This window comes from Camelina sativa, chromosome 10, assembly GCF_000633955.1.
Source record: "Camelina sativa cultivar DH55 chromosome 10, Cs, whole genome shotgun sequence".
In the NCBI taxonomy this organism is placed as follows: Eukaryota; Viridiplantae; Streptophyta; class Magnoliopsida; order Brassicales; family Brassicaceae; genus Camelina; species Camelina sativa.
This window is the reverse complement of record NC_025694.1, coordinates 23,374,280-23,387,334: the sequence shown is the minus strand read 5'-3', so window position 1 is coordinate 23,387,334 and position 13,055 is coordinate 23,374,280. Positions and strand designations below refer to the sequence as shown.

Sequence of the window (13,055 nt, the reverse complement as noted above, 5' to 3'; positions counted from 1 at the left end):
ATAATGACATTTTTGTCCCTTATGTCATAAGAATAATTGGTTTCCCTCTCTACTCTACTTCCACATGCACAGTCACCTCCACCATGTGTATATGTTCTTGTTTTTATTTTCGTTTAATTATTTCCCTTCCTTATCATATATATTTACAAAAACTTAAATTTGCAAATTCTATTATAGAAACATAAATATTCCACACATACCATAATAGTTCACATTATGAAAAATAGATGACCTTCCACGAAGTGACTATGCTGGAGTAGTCTCAGAATGGGTTACCTTCCGGGAAGTGACTATCAGAACTGTGCGAGTGAGGACAAAACACAGGGAAATATTATATGGTGACTTGTAGGGACGGTAACAAGTCTTTAAAGCCTCCAGGACGTAGCAAACCGACCGTCGGATATAGATGGGCTCACGGGCCTAGTAAGAGGACGTGAGGCCCATTAAGGAAAGTGGGCCCATGAACTGGGATTGGACATGGGCCCACTAAGAGGTGGCGGTCGGGGCATTACGCGTCAAAGTCTATGGTTTCTCCATCTTTTAAAACATATATGTTATATTATTTTCTATATTTTGTTTTGTAGTTTAGTAATTTGAAAGAAACTTTTTTTTATATGTAACATGATCATTGATCATAATTGTGGGTCTACAAAATTAAATATAATGAAATTCATGTATTAATTTTAGCTAACCTGAATCCTAAATTTTTAAAAATAAAACGATTGCTAATATTTTTTTGTAATGATTATAGTTGCACAAAAACTATGGTGGATTCTATTTTTATGGTAATTTTCTACAAACTTTGATTTCTTTCTGTTTATAAATAGATTTAAATATTTTTATGCTATTATTTAAATAAATATTTATGACTAATATTTCTTCATAAGTACTTGTGATTAATGTTTCTTCTTCATCTTAAATTGATAATTCTGTTTTTTTTGGAAAATAATATGATCTTTGTGTCTAATATATTACTAGGTTCGGACCCGCACGTACGTGCGGAGTTATTTTTGCATGATTTTTTTAATAATATAATTTTCAAGCGATCAAACCCGTCTAATATGTCTGATTGCAATGTTTAAATTTTTTTTGACCCGAAAAAAACCCTATTCCTTGTAATTCATATAAGTAAATAATATGTCCACATATGTTCTGCGTGAATTTTTGTTACCAAAATTCTTGTCCCGTATTTTGTCATACATGAATATACCCACACAAAATTCTCATAACCTGATTACTATGGAACTAATTTGAACGATTTCCTAAAATATAATAAATTTGTTGTTTAATCTTTTTTTCTTCTTCTTAATATGTAAATTAGGTCAGTTTAGCAACATGGATATTTGATATGATTTTTTTTAAAACCCTTAAGTGTATTCCCCAATTAATAGTATAGATTTCCTTCAATTATTGAATAAAAGATTCTTTAGTTATACTAATGACAATTTAATGTAAATAATATAGTAAAAGAATGGAAAATAACAAAATGGTATATAAAGCGTGAATATTTTTTATAGGAGATACCAGAAGGTATTTTATTAAGGAGAATTCTTTTAATTTGGATTATTATTAGTTTTTTTAAGTTATATATGTGTCCGTAATTGATGGAGAAATAAAATTATAAAATTGTTTCGTGAGGGAAAAGACTATAATTGGTCATTAGATCCCTTATATAATTTGTTTTAGTTATGGTATTATATCACTGGATTTTATAAATTTTAATTGATCATTAGATCCCTAAATATCTCAGCTATTGGTATAATATTATTACTTGTTTTCATTTTTATTGGACTGGATTTTCTAAATATTAAGATTTCTGTAAAAATACTATAGCTACATATTTATATATAATGTTTAACTACATAGTTATCCAAATTAAAGTATGTATATTTATGTCATTTTAATTGGTGATTATATGTTTTTTGGGCAAATATAGAATTTATAGGAGCAAAATATTGTGTAATTTAATATAAATTAAACAGTAGTGGGAGTTGACAAAAATATATATATATATATATATATATATATATATATATAGCAGTGACAGTTTTACGTAATTTTTTGGAATACTAAAGATGAACAGTAAATTGGGTATGGAGATCTGTGGCGACAACATGTAAGCTTTTTCTCGAGAATAATTCTCTTTTAATATATAAGGGATTTACCCCTCTTGAATAATTTTGTCCCATCGGTACGTTCATGTTCTTGCTTTTATGAGCTCTGAGATCGATCTATTTCATCGTGTTTTTTTACAAAGTCGTCTTCGATTGGTTTTTTTGCTGATTTGTGTGATTCTCTTTGATTTTTGTTTACAAATCATTAACGATCGTGAGACTGGAAGGTCAAGGGGATTCGGATTCGTCACCTCCAAGGACGAGAAATCCATGAGGGATGCTATTGAGGAGATGAACGGGAAATAGCTTGATGGCCGTATCATCACTGTGAATGAGGCTCAGTTAAGAGGAAGCGGCGGCGGTGGAGGAGGCCGTGGTGGTGGCGGTGGTGGTTACCGTAGCGGCGGTGGTTACGTATCTGGTAGATGCGGCGGTGGCCGAGGTGGATACGGTGGTCGCCGTGAAGGTGGTAGCGGCTATGGAGGAGGTGGTGGTGGTTACGGAGGAAGCATATAGCATATATGCTATATTTTCCGATCAAAAATAATTTACTCGGTTTACTTATAATTAAGTTGACCGTATAGCATATCCATGTTTTGAAAATATTTCAAATAAATCAGTAATAAGTAAAATACGTAACCAAACTAAAATATGTAACTATCAGCCGATCAAGCTTTATATAATTGATCGGAGAACGTTGGTTGCACGATTTCAACCCTACACATTATATACTTTTCTACATTTCCAAAGTGGAAAGTGATGATTACATCCAAGGGAATTTTCAAATGTCTCTATTAACAAATGTGTGGAGGCTTATCGAATGTATACAATCTACATTTCCAGTTGGGACGAAAGCAGATCAGAAAATAGTAGAACTATCGAGGCCTTTGGTTGCCAAATTTCATATCAACTCAAGAAGCCGAAATATTCATATCACATTTAAAAAAATTTAAAAATAGAAATTAAATATTAGAATATATTGTAATATTTGTTTCTAGAAAAATTTCTATTTTTGAAAATATTAAATTTCTATAGATAATTATGAAAAATTGACTTAGATAGAAGGAACTAAAAAAACTCAAGAGGATATACTACAAATATCTATTTAAGTTGAAGATATGACACAATCTTCTATAATCCCGAAGAAATCTCATAAGGTTGCTACAAATCTCCGGTAAAAAACTATGTTTCTTTGGCTAGATACTCCATCACTAAAAGGATGAGCAAAAACTCTAAATAAGATAGAAGATCCTGACGATTATAATTAGGAGGATGATTAAAGAAAACAAATTAGGAAAAAACTATTGAAAATAAACACAAATTTTTTTTTTTAAATGAAAATTAGAAAAATTTGGAAATCAAGTGAAGTGACCTTAGTGCAGTGGCCGGTGGTAAGTTCTTAATGCACTAGGCACCATCACACCCGAGATCGAATCCCGCTCCCTACGAATGTTTTTGCTAATGGTTGAAAAAAAAAATTGGAAATCAAATATTCATATCCCATTTACCATTTAAAAAAAAATGAAAAATAAATATTATAATCTATTATAAATATTTGTTTCAAGAAAATTTCTATTTATAAAATTGTTATCAATATAGAGGCGCTCAGTCACAACATTCGATTCTAATGAATTGGATTTACTATTATGTGATTTGATTGTTTATCTATGGTGAGATGCTATTGATATGCTTTATTGTTTTCATGAATTGAATTTCTAATTGTAGTTATAATTTTAAAATATTAATTATTTTTGTTAATTACATTTGGTCGCGAATGCTCGCGGGTAACTCCCCTAACTATATTACTTTATGTTTATATTAGAAAAATTATTTTTGTTTCTTATTATTGAAGATTAAATTATAGCTGCTCTTTTGGTTAATTTTTTTCTATTTACATTTTTGTTGGAATCCTTTTTAGTCTTATAATTAATTTACTTTTTGGTTTGTTAAATTAGTTGAACTATTATTTAAAAATATATCTGCCCATACAAGCGTATAAAAGAATTGAATTAGTGTTATATTTGACCATAATAAAGTTTAGACAATAATTGTTTTAAAAAAGTTTTTGCCGGCAGCTCCCTAGTTCTTAATTATATTAGTGATTTTGGTTATACAACAGATTGACCCATAAAATAATTGATTGAATAAGAACCCAAAAGGAAAGAAAAAAAACGATGCTCACTTACGCAAAGATAGGGGGCGACAATGGAGTTGCAAAAAAGTACTCTTTTCTAATTTAGTTGTCGCTTTTGAATTTTCATTCTAGTTATCATTTTAAATTTTGAATGCAATTTTTTTGGTGAATATTCCAGTTCTATCCATATTGTTTTAATGTTTTAACCGATAAAAAGTTATAAATATATTAATAAAGAGTAAAACGGAAAATCGGCGTTTACATACCTTCACTATTGGACTATGTTGAATTCATACATGAACTATATTACTGTTCGAAAACATACCTTCGCTAAACAATTATTTGAATTTAGTACCTTCGCTTTTAATTTTGTGCGCAAATATACCGTAACGGTGTTAGCAAAACCATTAAGTTTTGCTGAGATCAACTATTCTATCCAACACAATTTAGCGTACGGATATCTGATATTTTTTATCAGCATATCCCGTATTTCACCTGCTGGTATTTTCGTTTCTTTTTATGTGCATGACTTTGGATGTTCACAGATAATCAAATTTTCAACAGATATCTAAATCTTATTATATAAAGTTGGGTTTTGAAAGTTAGTCATTAACAAGATTTTGATATGTTTCAAGTTATCAATCTCAGGTTTTAACATGTGTAAAAGTTAATATTTAATAGGAGAAATTTGATTACAACAAAAATAAAATATTTTGTTTTAAAAACTATTAATAATGTAAAGAGATAATTATCAAAAATTACAGAATTTATTAAAAATAAAAAGTTTTTTTTAATAATTAAAAGGAGATTATATATATAAACATTTCATAAAATTCGAAATTATAATATTATTTATTTATTTTTCATTTTAAATTATTAATTCTACAAAAAAATAGAAAAGGGATTAAGAAAAATATACAGTTAATTATTCATCCCAAATTTTATAAATACTTACTTCTATATAAAAATAGACCATCTCATATTTAAATAATTTTTTCAAAAACACTGCTTTCAATTTTTTTATAATTGAGGAATTTTTTTAAATGGGAAGGTAAAATTTCTTATTTTTTTAAACCAAATTTTTTTCCTACTTTCTCCATTTTCAGTTGGGAATAGGTAAGATTAATATGTTAACCCAAAAAAAGATTAATATATGCGTCTTCTTTTCCTAATACCGTATTTTAAAATTTATTGTAGTATTTAAGATTGTTTTATTTATTTTATATTTTTATCTTTGAATTATTTGGGATTCATATATTACCATGCTTATAATTTTCTATTGTTTATTTAATTATGTCAAATTATTTTTCTTCTAATTTTTCAACCTTGATTGGTCATAAACCCTTTTTTTTTGCAAACAAAATTGTTACGATTATTCATTCAATCCCAAAGGGAGACAGAGTAGAAGCTCATCAACTTAATGGATAGATAAAATAGGCTAATCAAACACAAGATTACAACAAACATAGATAGATAGATTAGAAAAACATAAATCATTGTTCATAGATCCATAGGAGCTCAAAAACTCTGACGCCCTAGTTTGCGGAAAGCCTCTCAGACGTAACAAACCAGCCATCAAATATGGTTGGATCCACGGGGCGGGAATAGACGTAGGGCCCACTTAAAAAGGTGGGCCCATAGACTGAGAGTGGACATAGGCTCACTAAGCAAGGTGGCGGTTGAGGCGTTACAGAGACAGAGACTATATTATAGTGTGTCAAAAATACTTCCACGAATACATTAAAATTTTTAACATTAGTTACTATAAGATTTTGTGACGGTAGAAAAAAGTTTTTACTTTCATTGGTTATCGGAGCAAGCCATTTTGAGATAGAAAAAAGAATGTGAACATGTTCTCTCCATACATGAGGAGAGCAGAGCCGAGGTTCTCTCTATTGAGGAGAAGGTTGGACACAAGGTTATTTCTCCAAATGAGGAAGGTGGAGGAGGTTGGGCGAAAAGTTATCTCCCCAAAGGAGGAAGGCGGAGCCAAGATTCTCTCCATGGTAGAGCAGGTTGGACGCAAGGTTCTTTCCATAAAGGATGAAGGCGGAGACAAGGTTCTTTCCATAAAGGATGAAGGCGGAGACAAGGTTTTTTGCATGGTGGTCATACATTATTGTGATGATACATCATTAATTAGTATATTATGTAATATATTTTTTATTCAAAATGTTTTTGAGCCAATAATTTTAGTAATTAAAAAACTATGCAGAAGTGAAAGTAAATAGTTGGCTAAATGTGTTCATATAGACATTTTATAGGTGGTAATAAAGAATATATTTGTAAAATAAAGTATATTTAGGTGTAAAAAATACACTTTTAATAGTAATATACATAAAAGAGTTATAAATGGATATAAATCAGTGTATTATAACAAAAATAAAATTTATGAATAATATACAACAAATTTTAATATATTTTTATTAAATTTAATTAAATTTATAAAATTTTAAACCCTCACATTAGACAAGGGATCCTCATCTAATTATATTATACTAGAAACCTCGTATATATATAACGGCCTTCATGATTTTTTTCGAGTAGTAGTAATAACCAAAGAATATTTTGGAACTACTAGCTTTATGACCAATAAAAAGGTGGTTCCGAAGCCGTTGGGCACAACCCGCCTTGTGGACTATAAAAACACGGACGGAAACAAAAACAACGATTAAATTAAACATGTGATTGGATTGCTTTATTCTTGTGGAGGAAGAAAAATAATTTAATCTTTGAGGCCGTTATGAAGCAAGTCAATGAGAACAGCCATTTCATGTTTCTTGAGCGAGAAGCCAACCTCCACACCGCCATTTCCATCTCTACTCTCCGCCAAGGAAATCGCTTCGCCTTGATCAATCGACACAACCGCCACTTTCTCTGGTTTGCCCCACCCGAAATCCAACCCGTATACTCCAAATCGGGTCGATCCCGCAACAGTCAGAACCTGTGCTCCTTGTGGAAGAGTCATCAAAGACCTTAAAAGCTCGGGGAATCTCCATGCTATACTCTCATCCAATGCCTCAACCGAATCACTAACCATTCTCGCAGCTGCTAAAAACCCTTTTTCACTAATAAAAGTCTCTGCCTTTAACTGCAATTTAAAACAAGAAGCGACACAATTGCCGAAATAACTCGACGGCACCGGTGGAACCATGAGACTTCGTAAATCCACCGCGAATACGTACCCCACCGGTCTATTCGGATCACCGCCTCGAGCTTTGATCATACACGTCAAAACATATGAGTAAACAGTCACAAACGTCGATAAGCGAAGTTCCTTTGGTGATGATGAAACAGAGGATTCTCTCTTAAGTTTATCTCTGAGCTTTTGAATATCTTCTTTAGTGAGATTGAGAGTGTATCGAATGACGTCAGGACCAATCTCCGGCGACCACATGAGCTTTAAACTCTTGGGATTTTCTGGTTCTTTACCGCCGGTGAACATTTTGGCTCTTGAGTGCCAAATGTTCAAGACCTCTGTATCCATATCCGTCGGGCTTTTTATAACCGTACGATCATAATTTGGGATTAGATCCTCCGGTAGAGAAGAATCTTGATTTTTACATGCGTGCGCCCAAGATTTGAGAAACATGGTTGTTGTTTTTCCATCTAAAACGGCATGGTGTGCTTTTAGGCCGATGCAAAACCCTTGGTTTGGAAATAACGTGACTTGAAACGACACGACGGAGGCTGAGTCGTCGGAGACACGTAACTCGGGGACGAACGTGTATAGCTCGGTGGTGGGGTATGGTTCGTTGCCGGTGAAACGTGAGAAATCGGCGTTTGACTCGGCGATGGTGAATGAAACGGCGTCGTTTGGAGAGTAGACGATGCTTGGTTTGGTGTCAAGTTGTTCCCAGACGAGTTTGCCGGTGAGGGGGAGATAGTGAGAGAGGGACGAGGAGAGAGAGGTTTTGAGGTTGGGGACGATGACTGCGTCGAAGAAATGTCGAGTTGCTTCGGTGAGTCGATAGAAGATGACTCGTTCGACTGGATGGAGCTTGAACCAGAAAAGGTCGAAGAAGGTGAGAGGAAGAGTGAGTGACTCGGACGAGTCGGAGTTTGAAGGGGTGACTCGTGCCACCTCGATGATGTTAAGTGATGGTGAAACCATTTCTTTGCTCACCTTACCATTGTGTGTTGTGAGATACTTATCCGACGATGATATATATTTTTATGGGTAGGAATTTTTTATCACAAAGAAAAATACAAAGATGGATAGGAGGAATTCAATTTTCAATTTTGTTTCAAAAACCAAGAAGATAATACCAATTAGTAAATATAAAATATTAACAAAACAATAGAAGGATATTTATTCTCCTTTTGAAAAACAGAAAGGACAAAAAAAAATCGAGAAATATTGAAGTATGGATTCAACCTGGTCAATGTTAAATGATTTTCAAAAAGAGTATTAGATGAGAATGTTAAGAGAATTTTTAAGCAAAAGTAAAAGTGGTTCCATCCAGTCTGTGTCCAATTGCGTTATTTGAAGAGTGGTAAGCCGAGTGAAGTAAACAGCACTGCAACAGTTAACCTTCAATGTGTACATCAACATAGGTAGATGAGACAATGTGATCACACAAAAAAAAAAAAAAGAGCGAATGTACCGGGGGGCTGAAACATCTACCATTGCATGGGTCATACACACGATGAGAGATGTGGTTGAGGAAAAAGGTATCAGAAGTTTTTCATCAGGCTGCCAAGTTGTACTGATCAAGTTCTACCTTATCAAGATAAACTGCGTTTGCAATCCACTTATTAATATCTGCGTCAATAGGACAACGTTCATTGAGTTTGATAGACAAGCTTTCTAGTATAGGTGCAAAGACTTGTCAAGAAACCACCAAACGCTTACACGTTCTAATGAGGACATCCTAACTCACTACAAGAAAACATGGAATTGCCGACTACAAAAACAGTCACTAAACAGTCGCAAATACCTAGTAACGACTGTTTGGCAACTAAAAACCGTAGTCGCTAAACAGAGCGTCGCTAAAATAATCAGTCGCTAAAGAGTCAGCAAATAGCTACGAATTGGCGACTGATAGTTTTGGTCGTTGTTCCCTCGCGAAACAGTACCTAAAATGGCGACTGAGTTGCAACGCTTTAGTGACTGATTTGGTTACTCATTTGCGACTGTTTTGGTTACTGATCCGTGTACGTTTTCGTGACTGTTTTACGACTGTTTAATTATCGATTTATCAGGTTTTTTCTTGTAAATCTGGTCAAATTGAATTATTTGATTTTGTAATACCAAAACAGATTATGAAAAGGCATTCGGTTATTTCGGGTTATTCGGTTTCGGTTTATTCAAACCGAATTAGAACAAAATAATGATAATGGACCTTAAAAATTTACAATTACAACCCAATAAATCATGAGCCCTATACAATACACAAGCCCAAATTAGGTAACAAAAACAAGTCCATAAAAAATTAGGGTTCATGGACTCCACAGCCGCCGGATCTGCAACGGTGATGATGGCATCCGATAGTACGATCTCCCGGTGAAGAAATCTGCCCTGTCGAGATCACCTACAATCATCAAAACAACATGCAATCCAGTAAGATCTGAGAACATCTAAAACTGAAAAAAAAATAGGAAAACAACAACAAACAAAAAATGAAAATCGAGTAGATCTGAGAACTTACCAACCGTGGGTGGGTGTGGTGATGAGGAAACTAGTTACAGAGAATCCAGAGACAAGGCCAACAACGTTTCAACTCTCTCTTGAAAAACACTAGCCATGGATGAGGACGAGTGAGAAATGATGTCGCGACGAAGGAGAAGAAAAAGATACATAAAAAGGTGGGATTTGGGGAGTTTCTTCTTCCTCCTCCTCTTTTCTTTACTCCGGCCATCAACAACAAAAGAGAAACAAGAACGGGATGAAGATTTAGGGTTCCCGATTGAGAGTAATTGAGATCTAGGGTTTTCTCGGGGAAGAAGAGAAATGAGGGATTAGGATTTTCTCGGGATGAAGATGAGATCGATTTGGGTTTGGGCCGTTTTCTTACAGACCAAATTTGGTTTAAGGCCCAAATTAAATAAATCAGTCTCTAAATAGTAGCTGCTTAGTCGCAACGATTGGCGACTGAAAAACCGGTCGCCAAATTAGTCGCAAATTGGCGACTACAGTGCGACAATATACATTAGTCTCGAATTAGCGTCTATTTGGCGACTGTTTTATTTGTGTAGCTATTGAGTAGCAAAACAATCGCAATTCAGTCGCTAAATTTAGCGATTGTGTTTTAAGTCGCAAATTGCAGTCGGAAATTCCATGTTTTCTTGTAGTGACTGAACCGGATGGTCCAACAAAACCGGACAAAGAATCTAAACCAGAAGCACCACAAGTCTTTGATGGAGCCATAACAAGACAACGAGCTAAAGTGCTTCAACACAAGTTCAACAAGTACGTGGAAAAACTCATGGAACAAGTCAGCTCATCACCACCTCCACGTGAGCCATTGGGTCGAGCTATTTTCTCTACAATTCAAGACCAACATGAAGAAGACGTTACACCACCTTCCACCGTGAGTCGTGACCTGGATTCATTCCGAAGTGACTTTTGGCCACTGGTGGGCTCGCAGGCCCAAGCTCACAACTTCCTTGTGATCAACATAGAGGATGCATGAAGACTAGGAGAACGTCTAGAACCAAGGCTTGGTGAACAAGCTCAAGACTTTCCTTCATTACCGATCTGTGAAGGTAAGTTTTTGAATTATTTCCATTTTTTTATTTTAATGAGTTTATTGCGTTGATTTTGCAGGATTAAATTAGCCATATTTAGCGGGGGTTATTAGTTTAAGATTTAAATAGAGTTTTAAAGATTTTAAATGTTAGGTAGAATCTGTTGTTATTAAAACAAGATTTTGTTAAAGTCTGTTAAAGTTTAGTGTTATTAGTTTCTGATTTGTAAAAAGTCATTTAAAATCTTAACAAATCTGGGTTATTGGATTCAGACTTTTATAAAGTCATTAAAAGTTTTGTGTTATTCAATTAAAACAAAAGAATCTAGGATTTTTAATGAGTTCAATTATTATGTTATTGGTTCATGATTTAAAACAAGTTTTTTACAAAATAAAGTCATAGAAAGTATCACAAAAATACAGGGATTGTTTGGAGAACTTTACAAGATTTTAGAAAACTAATCAACAAAACTCTCTAGTAATTTTTAACAATCTTTCACTTATTCACTTTTAATGATTTTGTTAAACTCTTAAAAAATCTTCATAAATCTCAAACCAGTACCACCCCGTAGTTATTTCAATTAAGACGGTTGCACAATAAACTCTAGAGTATAGAGTATTTTATTTTATTTTAATTTTTGTATTTCTTGTAATTGGCTATAAAAGCCACCGTGTGTATCATTATTTTTCACGATGAAATAAAATAAGAATTTGCTTTTAAGCTTGCCCTAGTTTACGCAGCCTCTTCGTTCTCAACTTTGTCGAGACCCGATACTCCATAACTAGAGAACCTTTGTGTTTTATCACGAGAATCTCGCAGCTCGTGTGGTGCATCTCGTCTTCCCTAGGTTACGTGTTTGTTCGTGGTTTGGAGGCTTGAGCAGCTTGTCCCTTAACCACTCCTTCCTTGGTTCGAGAAGTTTGGCGACGAAACCGGATCGTAACGGCCGAGTTAGCTCGAGCTTGTATCACGTTCAGTGTCTCTACTTTCCTCGTACTCGAGACTTGGCACCATTTTCCAGATAGACCTCCACCTTTTCGACAAAAACATGGTGTTCACAACATCTTTGGTCGGGAGAAACATTAATTATGTGTATAAGCAAATCTTCATGCAATGCGCTTATTTCGTCTTCACAAATATTGTTCCCTTTTTAACAAAAAAAAAAAAATATTGTTCCCTTCGTTTCCTTGAAATTTACTACTTGGAGTGATTCGGAAGTCACAGAAAACATTGTCCTGAAAATAAAAAAAATACATCATGATTTAAAATTAAAAGCAAGAGACCATAACATTCAACGAAATTGTCCATCGTCATTATTCACTTTGATAGAATCCAAAGAATTACACAAATCGTTCTTTTCAATTATTATTATTGTTTTTCTTTTCTTTTGTATTATAACATTTTTTCTTCTTCACGTTTTGCCTAAGTATGTACTTATGATTTATGAAAACATGAACTAACTAAGAATGATGTTAAAGAATGCACCAACGATTCTCCACGAATATGTGGCACATGCAAGTGTATCAAATCTAACACGAGCTCGGAAATGCAGGATTTTGTAAGTAATCATATTATTTTTGCATGAAATATAAATATATTAAAGATGTTGACTAAATGATACTAACCCAATTATCACGAGAAGATTTGTGGTTTTGCTGTTTTCGTAAACAAGACAATTCTCTTTAGAGTAACCCCTAAGCTTTTTTTTTTTTTTTTGCTCATTGTACAAGACGAAAATGAGACATTTATATATAGGGTAAGCCTACAAGACATAATCTTCTTATTTGATATAACATATCAGCTTCTTTCATTTATCATAATATCCTTTATCCTATAACGCATAAGTCACATGTCCAATAAGATTAAAAGATAACTAAAAAATAATACAACAAAACTGCAAAACGTTAGAAATAAACCTGAATTTTCTTGAGTAACTGTCCTCCCACTCCTCCACGATCTCTGCAATTTCAAAATAAAACCACTGTAAAATTATAAAAAACTTAACAATCATCCAGACCATTCTATTTTTTTACCAACCATCGACACCATCTTTGTTTCTTTTTTTCTTCAAAACAAAAGGCCCTCAATGATTTTCATAATAGAACTTTACTCAACCC

The 13,055-nt window shown here is 33.5% G+C and overlaps 1 protein-coding gene and 1 pseudogene across 1 annotated transcript; one reads left to right on the top strand and one right to left on the bottom strand.

Moving 5' to 3' along the window:
- On the top strand, positions 2,088-2,657 carry LOC104719685 (annotated as a pseudogene).
- LOC104719684 (phenolic glucoside malonyltransferase 1-like) lies at positions 6,906-8,399 on the bottom strand. The gene has a single exon (XM_010437651.2). The coding sequence runs from the start codon at positions 8,360-8,362 to the stop codon at positions 6,974-6,976; it is 1,389 nt and encodes a 462-aa protein (XP_010435953.1). The 5' UTR covers positions 8,363-8,399; the 3' UTR covers positions 6,906-6,973.